At 44.4% G+C, this 20386-nt stretch overlaps 1 protein-coding gene across 1 annotated transcript; it reads right to left on the bottom strand.

Moving 5' to 3' along the window:
- Nucleotides 1–1474: 1474 nt before the first annotated feature.
- Nucleotides 1475–20228, bottom strand: Cct3 (chaperonin containing TCP1 subunit 3). The gene is made up of 14 exons (XM_050166420.1): nt 20074–20228; nt 17963–18024; nt 16552–16602; nt 16259–16321; nt 14283–14379; nt 13861–13978; nt 11514–11700; nt 10210–10359; nt 8070–8202; nt 7510–7591; nt 4812–4992; nt 2736–2981; nt 2124–2255; nt 1475–1798 (listed from the first exon to the last, which is right to left on the bottom strand). Exons 1-14 carry the CDS (start codon nt 20102–20104, stop codon nt 1694–1696), a joined length of 1638 nt encoding a protein of 545 aa, XP_050022377.1. The 5' UTR covers nt 20105–20228; the 3' UTR covers nt 1475–1693.
- Nucleotides 20229–20386: the final 158 nt, after the last annotated feature.

The following is a 20386-nucleotide window of genomic DNA, read 5'->3' as shown; positions in this document are numbered from 1 at the left end:
GAATCTAAACAAAAAAAAAAAAAAAAAAAAAAAAAAAACTACTTGAGAATGCTAACTATAGCCCCAACCAAGCAGCAAGGTTTTTATTTTTGGGTTATTCTGTATAGCCCTGGCTGTCCTGGAAGTCACTAAGCAGACCAAGCTGGCCTTGAACTCAGAGATCCACCTGCCTCCGCCTGCTGAGTCCTGGGATTAACACGTGCCATCACCGCCCAGTAGAGCTCCTGCTTTAAAGACTATTTTACTTATTTATTTTTTAAAACAATCTGTTTAACTTTATGTGCATTGCTATGAAGGTGTAACTTAAACTTGAGTTACAGTTGTGAGCTGTCATGTGGGTGATGGGAATTAAACCTGGGTCCTCTGGAAGAGCTGTCACTGCTTTTAACCACTGAGCCATCTCTCCAACCCCCAAGACTATTTTATTTTTATTTTTGTGTGCATGCCACCTCTGAGGAGGTTAAGAGAGAGACTTGGAATCCCCTGGAGCTGAGTTAGCTATGAGTCACCCAGTGTAGATGCTAGGAATTGAACTTGCTTCCTCTTAGAGAGCAGTAAGCTCTTACCCAGAGACAGGGCATTTACTTTGCAGTCTAGCTAGACTGGCCTTAGACCCAGAAGAATCCTGTATAGCAAATAGCAAGTCCTTCTCCATAACACAAGCTCCCAAACAAAGACTAAGAGAATTAGGAAAGCTTAGCCTTAGTTTAAGCTTGTTCCACTAGCTTGTATAACTTAAATCAACCCCTTTAGTCCCCACTGTGGCACGGCTTGTTACCTCATCTTCCCGTGCTGCTTTCTCTGCATCTGGCTGGACACCTGTGCCCAGAAGTACCTCCTACATTCTTCCTGCCTAGCTATTGGTCATTCAGCTCTTTATTAAGCCAATCACAGTGACACATCTTCACACAGTATAGTATTACACAACATTCTGTCTCAGCTTCCTGAATGCCAGGTCACCACCCCTGGCCTTTGAGTGTAATGCCTGTGAATGCAGGTGCACATGGAGGTCAGACAGCCACCTCTCTCCTTCTACCCACTATGGTATTTGGGGACTGAACAAATGTCATTGGCTTTAGTGGCAAGCATTTTTGCCTACTGAACAATATTACTGTCTCAGTAGATTTTCTTTTCTTTCAGAGACAAGAGCAGCACAGAATGGTCTCCTACTTGCTATATAGCTGTGACTTCGTGTGAGCCAATTTTACAGCATTTGGAATGAGGCTAGTAAGCCTCAAGGCACACATGCTGAAGGAAACCCAACCAGCCAGATTTGTGAGTTCGAGGCCAGCCAGGTCTAGAGCTGTTATAGAGAACCAGTTTCAAAAAAAAAAAAAAAAAAACCAGCATCCCCCCACCAAAAAAGTTAGTGATCTCAATTCGTCTCCTTTGCCCCTAAGGTTTCCAGCCTCCTCTTGTATTGCTAGGATGTAGAGATGAGCCCGGAGATTGAAGAGACCACATGACAACTGTCTCAAATGACTTAGATTTAATCACTGGAAGCAAACTAAATGGAAAGCTTACAATAGAGAAGATACATGTCAGTGCTTTTTGCAAACCGAGATGGGACAGACTGGGGGCTGCCCCTCAACTTGATCCTTTGCAAACAAAGGTGTCCACAGTGTTCCTGGAACTCTGGCTCAGGAAACAGGAGACTGCTGGTTCTGTGCGTTGAAGTCACCTTGCTCACCACTCACTCCTGGCCACCATCTGGAGCACTGCTTTGCCGGGTCTGGTCATCACCCTTCTTTTTGTGCCCAGAGACAATGTCATCAATCCGCAGAAGCAGAACTGCAGTCTAAGAGTAAAACAGTCCAAAGAGGTCAGCTGAGAAGGAAAAGACACAGTTTTCTTTTAAATGTATCTCCTCCCACCGAATTACCATTTTATCTGCAATCTCCCCTTTTCAGAGTCTTGAATAAACAATGCAGTCCTCCCTAAGCAAGAGATGTAGCTTGTGCCCTGATACACAATGTTTTCTTATAAGCCAAAGGTAAGTAGGGAAATGGAATTCCTTGGGAGATCTTTAGGGAATATTCCGCCTTTTGTGGCCCCTTCCTTCCAAAGCACAGCAGTTGGTTGTCAGGACAGAAACAGCGTATGTATACTTTAGGGTGTCTTACCTCCACTGCTGTTTTGTATGTTTGCAGCTTCACAGCCAACGGTTCCCATATACCCAGCTCTTTCATGTCCACCAAGGTACCAGTCTCACCATTCACACCCCACGTCTCACAATTCTCCTGTGTGTGCTTGGCCTGCAGGTGGAACAAGCCCATGGAGGGAGAATACAATGAAGCAAACTAGCTAGCGTTAGGAAACAGACCAGCAAACAAGGCAAAGATGGAAAAATTTTGCTGGGGAGGCAGAGGCAGGAGGATCTCTGTGAGTTCGAGACTAGCCTGGTCTACAAGAGCTAGTTCCAGGACAGGCTCCAAAACCACAGAGAAACACTGTCTCGGAAAAAAAAAAAAAAAAAAGGAAAGATTTTAAAGGAATGTACTGTAAGAAAAGCTAAGGGGCAAAGGCAAGGCTGATGGCCGCTGAGAACACCAAGGTTGACTCTAGCATACACACACCCCACACCCACATCAATGTGTGCACAAGCACAAGCATACGTGTGCTTATGAGCATACACACAGGCTGGCAGGAAAAAAACAAAACAACAAAATATCTCCTTAGGCCAAACACAGCTTGTCTTACCTTGGGTCAAGGTATGAGCATAGAAAAGAACTCACTCGTAAGGAGGTAAGTAGACGAATGGTACTAGCTCCACAGTTCTGGATCAAGGTACGAGGGATGACCTCTAAAGCTTGGGCCACAGCTCTATATGGCCACTGTTCCACACCAGTCATGGCCTTAGATTTTTCTGTCAAGGCATGGGCCACAGCCATCTCCGAGGCTCCACCACCAGGCACCAACTGAGGGTCCAGGAGGACGTTTCGGCACACTTGCATGGCATCCTGGAGGTTGCGTTCTACTTCCTTGGGGAAGCAGAGAAATGGTATAGTCAGCTCAATGACTCAGAAAAATCAAGAGCATCAAATGATTTCCTGCCTGACAAGGTTTTAGCAAAGTACAAAGGAGGATAACTAAGACAACCCTTGTGACTCCTACTGGTGAAGGGCGGAAGTTACGTCCTTAAGAGGCATAACTCTGGTGGTGGCGGAGTATACCTTTAATCAGAAGGCAGATCTTTGGGAGTTCAAGGCCAGCCTGGTCTACAAAGAGCTAGTTCTAGGACAGCCAGAGCTGTTACAGATAAACCCTGCCTCAGGGGGAAAAAAAGGAGGCGTAATTCAAAAATATTAAGTGAGGACAGGAGGAGGCCTGCAAGAGGATTAGGGGATGGTACACCGCAAGTATGAGGTGAAGTTTTTATGTATCTCATCTCACCCTCACTAGTTACGTCCTTTAGAAGGCATGGTGCACTGCAAACTGTCTACTGCTTACCAGTAATGTAGCTTGGGAAAGGTACTTCCCCTGGAGTGGGGATGGAGGAGGGGCTGCAGAGATAGATGGCTTAGTGGTTCAAGGCTCTTGCCAACAGGCCTGACAAAGCTTGATTCCTGGAACTAACTTCATAACTGTCCTCTACTTCTGTACCAGCACCATGGAATGTGTCCAACGCCATCCATGACAAACAAACATAAGATAGAAGAAAGGGCGGGAATAGCAGTAGTGCAGAGTCTGTCTCAATGCTATTAACAGCACAATGGAGACCGAGTAGGAGTAGGAGTCCACAGGGAGCTACAAAGTGAGACCCTCCGATCCTCCCTCCCTCCCTCCCTCTTGTACCAGGACTGTAGCTCAGGTGGCAGAATGGTAGCCTAGCAGGTGTAAAGCACCCTTAGTATCACACGAACAATGAGGCTGAAAATGCCTAAATCTTTTTACCAAATAGAGGAAGGCTGGAGGTCCAGATGTCAGTCATCCTCAGCTACACAGGAGTTTTAAGAACCCCACCCAGGGTGGTAAAGGGTAGGATTTATAGTCACCGACCCATTAAGAAGAAATTTTTTGTTTGCAAACAGGGCCCATGTCACCCTTACTGTCCTAGAATTAAGTAAGTCGACCAGGCTGGTCTTGAACAAACCCACAGAGATCCACGGGCATTTGCCTCTGGAGTGCTGGAATTAAAGGTGTTCACATCTGGTCTGTTCCTATTTACTGTTGTATGGGTTTTGTTATTGTTTTTTCAAGGCAGCTCTGTCTGTCCTGGAACTCACTCTGTAGACCAGGCTGGCCTCGAATTCAGAGATCCACCTGTCTCTGCCTCCCAAGTGCTGGGATTAAGGGCCACTTTTTTTTTTTCCGTTTAAAAAAGACAGGATAGGCCTCACATTTTCAAATTTCCACTGATCCTTCTGCCTCAGCTGGGATCACAGGTATGAGTTACTACACTAGGCTTCCAAATCACAGCAGCTAAGTAGGCAATAAGATCACTAGTTTGTTTCCAAACAATGCCCATCTCTCCTTGTCTCCTTCTCGCCTTTAAGATGAGGTTGGCCTCATAGTCTGTACGCAGGAGTAAGCCATATTTCCAATCTACCACCATGCCTGGTTCATGTGGTGCTAGAGTCAGAACCCAGCACTTAATGTTCTTTTAACCTCACCAACAAGTGAGTGGTTCTGATCCTTTAGACGTTTATGCAGACATGCAGCCACAGGCCAAAAGATCATGGACTGAAATTAAAAACTGCTAAAATAAATATTTTTTTTTCTTTTCAAGTTGACATATTAAGTTTGCTACTGTGGTGAAAAGCTCAGGATGGAACAATATCCTTTCCTTGCTTACACCAAGGCTCACTCACTGAGAGTATTTCCTTGCTGGCTCCTCTAAGAAGAATGGTGCAGGCCTTGGGGTCTTTGCACTCAGTGATGAATGTGAAGTACTCATCTCCAATCTTCTTGATTTCCAATAGGCCTGCGCCTGTACCAACATCTTCTTCTCGCAGTTCCTCTGGTCGGCTGACTATCCGTGCCCCACAGGCTCTAGTGGATGGAGAAGATAGAGAGGATATGATTTGAGATGCTTTTATCCATCTGTAGTCCACAGTCTGTGACTAGAATGAAGTAAATTATTACAATTACTCAAGTGGTCTAGACTGACAAGTGGAAAGGTTTTAAATGCACACAGACCAAGTTTTTCAAGGCAGGGTTTCTCTGTAGCTTTGGAGCCTGTCCTGACACTCGCTCTGTAAACCAGGCTGGCCTCGAACTCACAGAGATGCACTTGCCTCTGCCTCCCACGTGCTGGGATTAAAGGTGAGTGCCACCACCATCCAGCCAAGTTTCTCAAAATAAGGCTTCAGTAATAAAATTATACACACACGGCAACCATTTGCTAATAAAACCAGGCATAGCTGTATCCAAGTATAATTTTGATAAAGTAAACATGTACATACCTATGTACATATATACATATACATACATATATATAGCAATGGTGAGTTCTCAGTATAACTCAGCTGAGTCTTAATGCCTATAAATAAGGTTGATTCAAAGAGGGCCATGAGGGCTGGAGAGATGGCTCAGTGGTTAAGAGCATTGCCTGCTCTTCAAAGGTCCTTAGTTCAATTCCCGGCAACCACATGGTGGCTTACAAGCATCTTTAATGAGGTCTGGTGCCCTCTTTTGGCCAGCCAGCAGGCATACACACAGACAGAATAGTGTATACATAAGTAAAAAAAAAAAAAAAAAAAAAGAAAAGAAAAAAGAGGGCCATGGGATGGCTCAGCAGATAGCACACTTCCCACACAAGCCTTACATCCTGAGTTCAATACCTGGAGCCAACAGACTCACAAAGCTGTCCTCTAACCTCCACATGCGCACTGTGGTATACCCATGTACCACTGCACATCACACAAATACACAGGAATGAAAAAGATTGTACTAAAAAGACTCCAAAGTCAAGCAAGCAACAATCTGAGAAAAAGTTATGATACACACTGTGGCAGTTTGAATGTCATTGGTCCTCATAACCTCATAGGGAGTAGTACTATTAGGAGATGTGGTTTTGCTGGAGTGGGTGTGACTGAGGGGTGGCCTTTGAGGTTTCCTATGCTCAGGATACCTCCCAGTGTTCATTCCATTTCCTGCTACCTGACACATCTGTCAATATACCGCCATGCTCCTCATTATGATGATAAAGGACTGAACCTCGGAAACTGTAAGCAAGCCACCCCAATTAAATGCTTTAAGAGTTGTTGCGGTCATAGTGCTGAGAGCAACAGAAACCCTAAGACACACATTTACGATTCTAGAACAGGAAGTTGAAGCAGGAGGATTGTGGGTTCAAGTCCAGCATGGAATCCAAGACTAGCATAGATTATAAACACGGCCAATTTTAATAAATGTAAACAAATTTTGCTTTTGAAATAGTCTCTTTTAATCCAGGCTGGCCTCTAATGTCTAGCCTGGCCAACTCAACTCACAAGTGTAAGGTTATAGGTGTGTAGCAGTGCCCAGAAGGACCACATTGGTTCTTCTAATCTGTATGAGAGAGGGTCTGTCCTGGAGCTCAGACATCCATCTGCCTCTGCCTCTCAAGTGACTATAGCACTAAACCCAGCTTAGGACTTTTCTTTTTCTTTTTTGTTTTAACGAGACAGTTTCTCTATTTTGCCCTGGATGTCCTGGAACTTGCTCTATAGACCAGGCTGGCCTCAAACTCAAGCCACCAACTCCCAATTTATATGGACAACTCTTCTTTTTTTTTTTTTTTTTTTAAAAAAAAAGCTTATGGGCATTAGTGTTTTGTCTGCATGTATGATTGTTGAGGATTTCAGATCTTGGAGTTATAGACAGTTGTGAGCAGCCATGTAGGTACTGGGATTTGAATCCTGATCGAGTCAGTGCTCTTAACCGCTGAGCCATCTCTCCAGTCCCTTGATGACACTTCTTTTTTTTTTTTCTTTTTTTTTTGGTTTTTTGAGACAGGGTTCTCTGTGGCTTTAGAGCCTGTCCTGGAACTAACTCTGTAGACCAGGCTGGTCTCGAACTCACAGAGATCCGCCTGCCTGTGCCTCCCGAGTGCTGGGATTAAAGGCGTGCGCCACCATCTCCCGGCTTGATGACACTTCTTAATCGCCATCCTTTCTCTAAACTTATGGGCAAGCAAGGACAACTAAATATACATATATTATGTCTCGAACCATGTTGGAACAAGCAGACAAAGTCAACTTGGATTTATGCTAATGTGCTTGTGCATGGTATCTCTCCCAAACTCTATCTTCTAAAGCCTGCCTTCCTCCCTCTCGGTTTTGAGACATGCTTTCTCTTGTAGCTTTGGAGCCTGTCCTGAAACTAGCACTGGCCTCAAACTCAAGACCAGCCTTGCCTCTGCCTCCCAGTGCTGGCATTAAAGGTGTGCACCACCACCTCCCGGCTGAGAAAACTTTTTGATAAGCAGTTATATCATTTCAATCAATGACTATACTATGTAGCTTAAAAAAAAAAGAAGAAATGAAAGAAAGAGAAATACTGCCTACCTTTAGCTGGTTTACTTACCTAGCAATGCGATTATTGTCTGTTTTCCGGACTCTGCGAATGGCAGTGACATTGGCCCGCATGAGGTAGTGCTGAGCTAAATCTGAAAGTTGAGGAAAGCGTCAGCCAGATACCCGAACTCCAGACTCCAAAATAGTTTTTTATCCCTAAAGTAGCACATGACGGGTTCTGTTTTTATTTTCTCGAGACAGGTTTCTCTGTGTAGCCCTGGCTGTCCTGGAACTAGCTCTTGTAGACCAGGCTGACCTTAAAGGTGTGCACCACCACTACTTGGCAAAAGCATGTGATGTGTCTTTACCAATTTGAGGGATAAAACCAAACCAAAGCCACCCACTCTCTTCTTTTTTTCTTTTTGATTTATTTATTTATTTATTATGTATACAACATTCTGCCTCCATGTATGCCCACACGCCAGAGGAGGGCGCCAGATCTCAGTACAGATGGTTGTGAGCCACCATGTGGTTGCTGGGAATTGAACTTAACCTCTGAGCCGTCTCTCCAGCCCCCACCCACTCTCTTCTACCTCAAAAGGCAGGCTTGACAGGCAGATGGAGCCTTACCTGAAATGCCCTTCTCTGTGATGACCACATCAGGCTTCAGCTGAATAATGTCCTCGCACAACTGCTGGATGTACTCTTCCTCCATCTGCAGGATTCGGGTGAAATCCTCCTCCCGTGTAATCTCAATGTCAGTCTGTGAGTGAAGACAAGGTGATACAGCTGGAGAGACGACTCAGCTCAAGAGCAAGTACCACTCACAGCTGCCTGTTAATTCCAGCCCTAGGGTACCCGACACCTCTTCTGGACTGCACTCAGACGCAATGTTCCCTAGACCTCCATGTGCACATTCAGGCACACACACAAATTTCCAGGCTGATGAAGCTATTCAAGTGTTATCTCAATAACTGTCCTCCCTCCATCCAGCCCAGAAATTATGAATCTGAACGTCGAAACTTCACACCCATGTAACCAGGTGTAACTTTATTTACTAGTTAGTGTGCAGAAATATTTTAGGTTGATTCATCTCCCCCACTTGTGAATTTTTGGGACACAGTCTTAACTTTCTCTACCCGCTAATCTCATTCTCAGCCTAAATGCTGGGATTACAGGTGTAAGCAACCATGTCCCTGAATTAACTTGATTCTTGTTTCCAATCATCAGTAAGATCCACTGAGGCCGGGTGGTGGCGATGCACATCTTTAATCCCAGCACTTGAGAGGCAGAGGCAGGTGAATCTCTTTGAGTTCAAGGCCAGCCTGGTCTACAAAGGAGTTCCAAGACAGCCAAGGCTAAACAGAGAAACAATGTCTCAAAAAAAAAAAAAAGATTCACTGGCTTAAAACCTCTAAGTCTCTATACTTCACAAATTCCCTTTAGTGGTAAAAATTAAAGAACTCAGGCCATAGGTGCTCCTTATACATTAGAAGACATGGGACACAGATGGGAAGGGTGCACGGCACATGCAGGCAGATCTCTGAGTTTGAGGCCAGTGTGGTCTACAGACTGAGTTCCAGGACAATCAGGGCTACACAGAGAAACCTGTTTTGGAAATCAAAAGAAGAAAACCAAACAATAAACAAAAAAAAGTAAGTCACACCTGTAATCCCAGCATTTAGGAGGTTGAGGCAAGCAGACAAATTGCTAACCCAGCCACATAGCTAGTTTTAGACCACCCAGGCTACAGGGTAACACTGTCTAAACCTTCCAAGCCCAACCCTTAAAAAATCCCTTCGAGTGGTGGTGGTGCATGTCTTTAATCCCAGCACAAGAGGCAGTGACAGGCAGATCTCCTGAGTTCGAGGCCAGGCTGGTCTACAGAGCGAGTCCCAGGACAGGTTCCAAAGCTACCAAGAAACCCTGTCTTACAATCAATCAAGCAATCAATCCCCAAACTAAAGTCCTACAGAGCCAGGTTTAAAATGTGCCAAAGTCAAAGGAGAAAAGTGAATAAGCCGGCATTAATCCCAGCACTTGGGAGGCAGAGGCAGGCGATCTCTGTGAGTTCAACCTGGTCTACAAGAGCTAGTTCCAGGACAGGAACCAAAACCACAAAGAAACCCTGTCTCGAAAAAGCAAAAAAAGGAAAAGTGAATAAATGTGCTGTTGGGGGAGGGGAGGCGGTGGTGGGGAAGACAGAAATCTTTAATTAATTAATAAAGAAATAAATTAAAAAAAGGAATAGAAATGGAGGACCCTTTAGAAAACCAAAATAGATAGATAGATAGATAGATAGATAGATAGATAGATAGATAGATAGATAAATAAATGTGCTGTAAGGCTGGTCCTGAACCAAGTGATCCTCCTGCCTCATTCACTTTCCTAAGTGGACAGGACTGTAGGCACACGTCTGTATCCACATGTCTGATGCAGTTTTAATGAATGCAGGAGTGATTTTTTGGGGGAAATAAAGCAGTATCAAACTATTTTCAAGAACTACTGTGAAAAATCAGTGGTAACAAGTATACAGGACAATAAATGGTAGCGAGCACACAACTTTATTGTCACTTTTCCATATTAAGTCAAGAGGCCACTTTAAAACACATGCACAATTTAATTCCAGTCTGGGAGACAGAGGCAGGTGGACTGGATCTGTTAGTTCGAAGCCAACCTGGTCTACAAATGTGGATTTCAGGATAACCAGAATTATGTAAAGAGAACCTGTTTCAAAAAAACAAAAGGCTCCACAAGCTGGGAATCTTACCTGGCTTTCTCCTTTCTTGTACTCCAGAGAAGAATCCAGTAGCACAATTCGAGGGTTCTTGATATAGCGGCGCATTCGTGGATGGGTCACATCCTTGTTAATCATTACTCCACGTAAGACACACGAGTCTTCAATGATGCCCCCAGGAATCTGAGCCAAGGAAGATTTACTTCACTACATAATCAAGAGGCAGTAGCTGGGACTAGGGTACTTTATACAGCACTTGTTTTCCTGGGTCTAAGCATCAGCAACACACACAAACCTCAAACCCATCTCCATATTTGCTTCTTTCCTAAATGACTGTTTCAAGATTCCAGGATATCTTTCTTCCATGAAGCTCAAAAACAAAATAACAAGTAGGTAGGCAGTGACAGGCTTGCTTAAATTTTGTCAAAACAGAAAAGCTTTGTGTTTTATTTGCAATTGTTAGGTTTACTTTTTGGCAAATTTTATTTTTGAGTGTATGAGAGCCAATCTTGGCTGTAAACTTGACATCTGGAATCAACTAAAACCCAAGGAGTTGGCACATCTGTGAAGGACTTTTCTTGATTGGATTATTAGGCAGAAAAGACCCACCCTAAATCTGGGCCACACCTTTGGTGGCAGGCAACATAAAAGCCTTTGCTGTTCACTTGCTCATTCCCAGGGACATCTGCCCCGCTGCTGTGGCATTAGAGACTCCTTTGGGAGTCCAAGGAGACTGAAGACCAGCTGAGACAATCAGCCTAGTGGACTGAAATACCCGACTCGTGGCTTCTCTGTCAGGAGATAGTCAGTGTTGGAACGGTCGCTCAATAAAGACCCTGTAATATTTTGCTAAGTGCTGCTCACTAGAGAACCCTGATTAGTGGTTTGCCTGCATATATATGTATTATCTGTGTGTGGTGCCCTCAGAGGTCAAAAGAGGAAATCGGGTTCTCTGGAACTGGAGTTACGGATGGCTGTGAGACACCATGTGGGTGTTAGAATTCACCCATGGGTCCTCTGCATGAGCAGTAAGGGTTCTTAACTGCTAAGCCATTTCTACAGCTTACAAAATTTATATCCTCACTGATGACTAATATTTACATGCATCAATATGGACATACCAATGTATTTCCTTACCCTTGGTAAACCTTGTGTATGGGAGGCAGTAAAAATTATTTTAGGAATTCTTCCTCGATACTCTTAGGTTTTTATTTCCCAGGCTCTCAGTCTGTCCAGTTCTCCTTTCTGGTTCCAACTAAAGAAAGACCCCTCCTCTGAAGTGGAGTGACTATGCCAGAGGGTTCACTCTCAGGCACACACTGGACTGGACAGCTCACCTTCTCCACTCTTGCATACTTTTTGATGTCAATTTCCTTTCGGCCATTCTCTTCAAACTGCACAGTCTTGACAGCATCCAGGGCAATATTGCATGCCAAAGAGGACCACCGACTGATGACTTTTGTAGTAATAGAGCTATTGATGATGTTCAGCATCATGTCACGGTTATTAACATCAACAGGGGTACTGGAAAAAGAAACACGGGTAACATGTTCAGCAGTAACCATAAAATGTTTAACACAGTACCTCAGAGAGAACCTGTGTTTTACGACGCCTACCATTTTGTAACTAAAATTCCCAAATTAAGTGAAGGTTAACAGTCATACACATTTTGTTTACAAGGTTTTGGTTTTGTGTGTGCTTATTTTCAAGTTTCTCTGTGTAGCCCTGGCTGTCCTGGAATTCACTTTGAGATACACCAGGTTCCTCTGCCTCCCCAGTGAGCAAACTAAAGGCAAGCCCCACCACTCCCTGTTTTTTTGAGACAGGGTCTCTTCTCTGTAGCTCTCTGGTTGTTCTCAAACCAGACTGGTCTTTTTTTTTTTTTTTTTAAAGATTTCTTTATTTATTATGTATACAACATTCTGCCTCGATGTATGCCCACATGGCCAGAAGAGGGCACCAGATCTCAGTACAGATGGTTGTGAGCCACCATGTGGTTGCTGGGAATTGAACTCAGGACCTTTGGAAGAGCAGCCAGTGCTCTTAACCTCTGAGCCATCTCTCCAGCCCCCCAGACTGGTCTTAAACTAACAGAGATCCACCTTCCTCTACTTCCCATTATTATTATTATTATTATTATTATTATTATTATTTTAGACACGGTCTCCCTGTGTATCCTAGTACTGGGATTAAAGGCTTATAACTTCCCTCCCCACCTACCCAGACAGGATTTCTCTGTGTAATAGCCCTGGCTGTCCTAGAACTTACTCTCTATCATGTACGTTTTTTAAAAAATATTTATTTATTATGTATACAATATTCTGTCTGTGTGTATGCCTGCAGGCCAGAAGAGGGCAACAGACCCCATTACAGATGGTTGAGAGCCACCATGTGGTTGCTGGGAATTGAACTCAGGACCTTTGGAAGAGCAGGCGATGCTCTTAACCTCTGAGCCATCTCTTCAGCCCCAAGTATCATATACTTTTATACTTCCTATATTGTACTATTAGCACCAAGCAAATATAAACTATTAATTCTCTAGATTCAAGCATCATTTTCAGGTGTGGCCCTTATTTTAATGGAAAGCTGCTGGCTGTTATCTTCACAGCACAGAGCACTGAATTAGCTGTACGCATACATGATAGTAGGACATTTTAATACTAAGTCTTGAATTAACTCTAACAATTCACTGCTTATGCTCCTTAGTGGACTCTAGTATCTAGGAAGACAGGCCTATCTTAAAATACACTTTGCATGGCAGCTATAACATTTTTCTCTTGGTATGTGCATGTGGTGTGTGTAAAGAACAGATATCTGGCCGAGCGGTGGTGGTGCACGCCTTTAATCCCAGCACTCGGGAGGCAGGTGGATCTCTGTGAGTTTGAGGCCAGCCTGGTCTACAGAGCTAGTTCCAGGACAGGCTCCAAAGCCACAGAGAAACCCTGTCTCGAAAAAAAAAGAAAAAAAAAAAAAAAAAAAAAAAAAAAAAAAAAAAAAAAAAAAAAAAAAAAAAAAAAAAAAAAAAAAAAAAAAAAAAAAGAACAGAAATCTGAACATCACATGTCATCCTCAACCATTCTCCACATTATTATTTGAAAATTTTGGTATTTCACCGAACCTAGAGTTTGCCAACAGACTAACCCCAGGAACCCTCATGTTTCTACCTTCTCAACACTGTCTTTTTTTTCTGTAAAACTGTGTGTGTGTGATATGTGTGTGCATAGAGCACTTATTTGTGAGGTCAGAGAACAACTTTGTTGAGTCCTTCCTTTCTTTACATGGGTTCCAAGTATGAAACCTGGGTAACTGATATTCCTTTTAAAATTTATATACTTTGAACTATTTTTCTTTTTCGGTTTTTCGAGACAGGGTTTCTCTGTGGTTCTGGAGCCTGTCCTGGAACTAGCTCTGTAGACCAGGCTGATCTCGAACTCACAGAGATCCACCTGCCTCCGCGCCCCCCCCTGCTGGGATTAAAGGCCTGCGCCACCACCACCCGGCTGAATTATTTTTCTAAAACACAAACTTCTTTTCTCCTCCACTTCTTACTATATAAAGCCAGAATGCAAGTCACTGTGTGTATGTGTGTGAGCACGTGCACGTGTGCTGTATGCTTAGCTGTCCTAAGAACAGAACACTCAACCTAAGCCTCCCACACTATTCATTTCCAGTCCTGCTCCATACCTGATTTTCTTCAGGGTGTTGATCATATCCTCCAGTGCCATGCGGTAAGCACTGATCACCACTGTTGGGTGCATCTGCTGCTCTAGAAAGTGCTCAGCCACAGACAGCATTTCTCCCGCTGTAAACAAGGACACAACCATCATGGCAGTGTATTTCAAAGTACCAGAAGATGAAGGCAATTAATTTCCTTATGCTTGCATGGATATTTTGTCTGCACGTATATATAGGTACCATAAGTATGCCCAGTGCCTGAGGATGCGAGAAGAGATCAGATCCCCGGGATTAGAGCTTCTATGTGTGCTGGGAATTGAAGCCTGGACCTCTCTCTGCAAGAGCAGTTAGTGCTCTTAACTGCTGAGTCACCCCCACCCGCACACACGCTGTTTCTAATTTCCTCCTCCAACCTTCCACTTTCCTCTCACCGAGAATAATTACTGATGTGGTCCCATCTCCAACCTCTTCATCCTGGGTCCTGCTAATTTCAATCATAGACTTGGCTGCTGGGTGTTGGACTTGAATCTGAAAGAAAAATGAACCAAGACTACTCAGAAGATTGGAAAAAAAAAGATAACAAGAAAACCCCAAAACTTACTTATTTTTTGTTTGTATGTGGTTACATGTAGACCACAGTTAGCCTGTAGAGGACAGGGACAACTTGTGGTAACTGTCTGGCTCTTTTTTTAAATTTATGTAAAAAAAAAAAAAAAAAACCTATCTTTTTTCATTTTACGTACCAATCCCAGTTTCCACTCCCTCCCCCCTGGCTATCTCCTTCCACCATGTGGATGCTGGGGACTGAACTCAGGTTGTCAGGCGTGGCAGCAAGCTGACCCATCGTGACCCTAACTCTTGAGCTTCTACTTCCATACACATTGCCTTCCCCTTTGTTTTACAGGCCAGGTGTGTTAGCGCATGTTTTTAATCTCAGAAGTGATAGGTAAAGGTTAGTGGATCTCTCTAAATTCTAGATCAAGGACACCCGTATATAGCAAGCTCCAGGTCAGCCAAGGCTACATAGTTGAGACCCTGACTACAAATACAAAAACCAAAACCTCTCCAGGTGCTCATTGGCCTTCCAGAGAACCCACCCAAGTTCAGTCCCTAGCACCAGTGTTAGGGCTCACAGCCAAGTGAGGCTCTACCTCTAGAACTCATTCCCACTGGGGGTCATATACCATATATCCACATTATGATTCCTAACAGTGGCAAAGTTACAGTTATAAAGTAGCAATAAAAAAATTTTATGGTTGGGGTCACCACAACATGAGGAATTCTATTAGAAGGGTCGCAGCATTAGGAAAGCTGAGAACAGAATCACTGTTCTATAAGATTCTATACCCTATTCTGGTCCATGGGCAGGCACACAGACACACAGTGCCCCCCCCCCCAATCTTAAGCACTTTTCCAAGTTCTCCTTTTGTAGGAAAAGCATCCCTGAGAACTCAAGCATTAACACTTCTTGAGGACAGAGCAGTTTCTCCAGCTCAGTACTGCAAGCACTATAGTGGCTGAACTGTGTCCCCTGGAGATCCTAACCGCTTAGACATGGGATTGTGGCTTTACTTGAAGTAGGTCTTTGTAGAAGTATTCAAGTTAAAACGATGCCATACTGGTTTAAGGGGAGTCCCACTGGTGTTGTAACACATACAGGACACACCAGAATTATATGATGAAACAGAGATCCTGGGTTTACAAAGCAAAGGAACAAGAAATACTATTAAAAGCCAGAAATAAAGGATTCTTCCTTAGTCTTCAGAACCAGGCCCCACTGCTACCTTGATTTCATAGTTGCAGCCTTGGTCCACAGGAAGTTAAGTTTCTGGTGTTTCCCCTAGTCCCCCTTCTTTTTTTGGTGCTGGAAATTGAATCTAAGACCTTCCACATGAAAGAGATGTACTCCAATACAGAGGTTCATATTCTAGCCCCCAGGTTTTCTTTGTAAGACAAGTTATTGATACACAGCCCAGGCTGTTCTCAAACTCTCAATTCTTCTGCCTCAGTTCCTGAACTGGGATAACAGGTATATACCACACCTGGAATTTCCATTTTTAAGCCAGCTATACTAGACTAGCCAGGCATAATGGCCCACATCTATAATCCCAGCATTTACAATCCCAAGGTTGATCTCAAATTCCCAATCCTCCTACCTTTATCCCCTAAATGTGGAGGTTACAAGTACACTGTCATACTTGATAGCCATTGGATTTCAGAGTTATACAGCCTCTATAGCCTAGGGTGACCCTGAACTCATGATTCTACTTCTACCAATACTGGGATTAGGAGCATACAACACCATGCCAAGGTTTATGTGTCTGAACAGGCTCTGGGTATTTATAAAAATTTCAGAAAAGGGGGTGAGAAAAAAAAGAAAGACAACAGCAAAAACAAAAGCACACACCTCTCGAAGAATGGCATTGCCATCGTTGGTCATCACGATGCCTCCCATTGGGTCCAAAAGCATCTAAGAAAAAGCAAAAGTGGGGAACTAGAAAAACACAAGATCTTCTGAGTAAATTGGGAGCATGGGGTTCTTGGGAGAGGGTAGGAAGCGAGGGGAGAGGCAGGGAGGGGAGCAGAGAAAATGTAGAGCTCAACACAAATCAATTAAAAGAAAGGAAGAAACTGCAAAAGTCTCAGACATAACAAAAAAGGAGGACCTGGAGTTTGAATTCCAATAAAAGAAAGTCCAACCTTCATCATAGATTTAGGTCCCAAACATGTCCGAATGATGTCTGCAATTGTCTGTTGGTAAGGAAACACAAAACAAAAAGTACAAATCAGAAAACATTGTGATTTGGAGACTAACAGACAAAACCAGTATTTTGTTTTAAACAGGGTCTCACTAGTATGTCTGGCTGGTCTGAATTTAGAGATGCCTTCGCTTCTCAAGTGATGGGATTATAGGCGTGCTCCATCATGCCCAGTTCTGACTAGTGTTTTGCCTGCATACACGTTTGTGTACCAGATGCAAGCCTGGTGGCCATAGAGGCCTGAAGAGCATGCTGGATCCCATGAAACTAGAACTGGAGTCACAGGAGATTGTGAAACGAAATTTGTCTTCTATAAGAGCAAATGCTCTGAACTGCTGAGCCAACTCTCCAGCCAGAGTCAGTTTTAACAATGACACTTGACAGTAAGGATGGCAACTATTTTACACACAGCAATAAATGACCTCTCTTTTACACACAGCGTGTGCAAGGCCTACTACAGTTTCAATGTCCTTAGAGTTCAGCCTTAATATTTGCACTGACAGCCTCCAGGCCACCTAAAATCAAGTCTTGTACTCACTCAAGAGATATTTACCCAAGGCCAGCTGGACTACGACTGAAAAACCATGGGATAAAACCGGACTCTCTGAATATGGCGGACAATGAGGGCTGCTGAGAAGCCAAGGACAATGCCACTGGGTTTTGATCCTACTTCATGTTCTGGCTTTGTGGGAGCCTAGCCAGTTTGGATGTCCACCTTCCTAGACCAAGATGGAGCGGGGAGGACTTTGGACTTTCCACAGGGCAGGGAACCCTGACTGCCCCTCAGACTGGAGAGGGAGGGGGAGGGGAGTGGGGGGAGGGGGAGAGGAGAGGGAGGGGGGGGGAAAAGGGAGACGGGGAGGGAAATGGGAGGCGGGGAGGAGGCGGAAATCTTTTTTTTTTCAATAAAAAAATTATATTAAAAAAAAAGATTAAAAAAAAGAGAGAGAGATATTTACTTGGGAGATAGAGGAGATCAGATCTCTGTGAGTTCAAGGAAGGCCAGCCCGACAAAGGGGGCAGGGGCAGGTCTGGAGAGGACTGGTTGCTCTTCTGGAGGATCCAGATCCGAGTTCCAGCACCCACATGGCTCACTCTCACAACAATCTGTAACTCCAGTTTCAGGGGATCCGACCACCTCTTCTAGCCTTCTTGTAGACCAGGAATGCACATGATACACATACATACATGCACGCAGCTTACAAAACCTCCCTCCCCATACCACCACCAAAGAAATGCCTTGGAAAAGCAATTTTGCCTTTGCTTAATTGTATCCTCTGAAGGCAGATCCACAGAAAGCTTATATCACAAATCCAGAACAAATTCATACAAACACTGAAAATGTGTGCTACCTTGGCAGCATTGATATTTCCAGACTGAACTTTTCTTCCAGATTCACGCTTTGTATTCTGACCTAGAACAGATATAAACACACGTCAACGGCCCAGTATACACAAGCAATTCATATCCCACCTTAACAGAAAATGTTTACATTTTTAAATCTGTGTATGTATGTATGTATGTGTATGTCAGGTGCACAAACACTCGTCAGTGTGGAGGTCACATGACAGGGTTTAGGAGTTGACTATCACATGTGTTAATCTTTGTTATCAAAGCCAGGTGTAGTGAAGCATGCCTTTAATTTCAGTGCTAAGAAGACAGAATCAGGAGGAACTCTGTGAGTTGGAGGTCAGTCTGGTCTCCCTAGAGAGAATTTGTCTCAAATGAAACAAAACAAAACACATCTCTGGCTATTAGGCTTGGTGGCAGGTGCCTTTTTTACCTAATGAGTTATCCCACCAAACCTATTTAACAGCTTTTTAAAATAAAAATAAATACAAAGATTTTCGAGTTTGATGACCAGAAAACTGTTTAGGGCTAGGCACCCGGAGAGACAGAATCCAAGGCCAGCCTGATCTACTGAGATGGCTCAGTAGATAAAAGCAGGAGAGGCTCTTGCAGAGGACCCTGGGTCAATTTCCAGCACTAACTAACATGGCAACTCACAACCAGTGCCAGGGGATATGATGCCCTCTTATAGTGTCTGCAGGCAAAATACACATAAAATGAATAAAATTAAAAACAAACCCAGAAACTGCTTGTATGTACCCTTAGCTCTTTACTTCTCAATTTTAGCCCCTGGTACATAAAGATATAACCTGGAATACTTCAACTTCAGAATCCTGATCAATACATTCCTGTAGGCTCACATATTTCCAGCAGGGATTCATACCTAAGGATGGGGAGAATAGTGAGGCAAGTGCACATCCCTCACCAACTCCTGGGAAGAGAAGCCACAGTCTCAAAGATTAGTGACCAAGAAAGCCTGGTTGCGAGGCTGAAAAGATGGTTCAGTGTTTAAGAAAACTGGCTGCTCTGCCAGGATCCAGGTTCGATTCCCAGGCACCCATCGTGGCTCACAACTGCAGTTCCAGGGGATGTGATGCCTTCTTCTAGTCCCCACAGGCACGAGACACTTATGTGGTACGCAGACACACATGCAAGCAAAACACCCATACACATAAAGACAGAAAAAAGAAAATAACCCAACACTCGCGATGTACCCAAAGAAAACTTAATTCTCAAGGAATCTCACGCTAGAATAAGACTAAAGCCTGCGAGCCAGACTGGAAACTTGTCTCGCAGGAGAGGACAGCAGTGACCCTTATGCCTCTGGTCTGATGCTTGAGTTTAAGCCCAAGGACTTGTCTGTGGGTGGGTGGGAAGGGTGGTGTCACCGACCCCCTTTGTGACCATATCGAATAATAATCTTTTTCTGTTTTTCTATTTACTATGTTTAACTAGTCGAACCTGGCTTAACAGCTCCCCTAACAGAAAAGGCACTGGTGCTCTTTACACAAGCAATGAATGGCATGTCCTAAAGGGGAAAGAAAACCAAGAGGAATTGGAGGAACTTAACTAGTTGAGGCAAGGCGTGCCACTTCCGAACAAGGGTCGCTGAATGGCCACTACCGCCAAGATGCTACTTGCGATCTGCCAGTAAGGGCAGCTTCACTTTACCAATTTAACTCCCAATCCTTTAAAGAACTACTACAGCCTACTAATACTGACGTTAAAGCACGGATTAAGCGATTTGTTCTAGGTCAAGCCGCTAAGGGATGGACCCAGGATGAGGCAAGGCCTAACGTTAAGAATCATTATGCCCAAACTACATGCCGGAAATCTTGCTGGAAAGGACACGGGGGCGTGGAGGGTGGCGGCTAAAGAATGGAACGCGAGTGGGATGCAGCACACGTAAAGATGAGCGACTCCGAGAGCGTAAAGGCATTTGTCAAAGGAGGGCGACGGGAGCTGATAGGAGAGAAAAACCAGAGAAGGCGCTTCCAAAACGAAAAGGCGGTTGGAAGGTACGGGGGGCCGAGTCATGGCGGGACGGAGCTGGGCAACCCTGGCCAGCGTGGGGAGAGAGGGGCGGAGGAAACCACCGCCTCCCTGAACTCACTGAGCACGAGCACTGGACGGTGACCCATCATGGCGGCACTATGCGGAGCCGAGGACCCAGAGCTGGAGGAACCGGCAGAACCTTCTGGAGAGAAGAGCAGCGGAGAAAACGCTGCCTCCTCGGGACTGACACGGAAACCTGCTACCCTCTGAAGGGCCGCCAATCACTAACCTCACTTTATTGATTGGCAGGAACATAGACCAATAGCCGGTATTAGCCCCGCCCTTACGTAAGAAAGGTTAGGCAAGTTAGATGGAGAGGGCACGACGAGGGGGGGGGGCTGGGAGACGCAAGCGCCTGCGCACTAGCGTGG

This window comes from Alexandromys fortis, unplaced genomic scaffold (assembly GCF_014885135.2).
Source record: "Alexandromys fortis isolate MF-2015 unplaced genomic scaffold, M_Fortis_MF-2015_v1.1 scaffold_152, whole genome shotgun sequence".
NCBI lineage: Eukaryota > Metazoa > Chordata > Mammalia > Rodentia > Cricetidae > Alexandromys > Alexandromys fortis.
This window is presented reverse-complemented; position numbering and strand designations above follow the sequence as displayed.

What these genes read in the sequence shown, in the direction of transcription:
- Cct3 (XM_050166420.1), bottom strand. Translation starts at nt 20,104, where the DNA reads ATGATGGGTCACCGTCCAGTGCTCGTGCTCA. An exon ending in CCGTCCAGTGCTCGTGCTCA is followed by an intron (nt 18,025 to 20,073) that starts GTGAGTTCAGGG and finishes TATCTGTTCTAG; the next exon opens with GTCAGAATACAAAGCGTGAA. An exon ending in GCAATGCCATTCTTCGAGAG is followed by an intron (nt 14,380 to 16,258) that starts GTGTGTGCTTTT and finishes TTTTTCTTTCAG; the next exon opens with ATTCAAGTCCAACACCCAGC.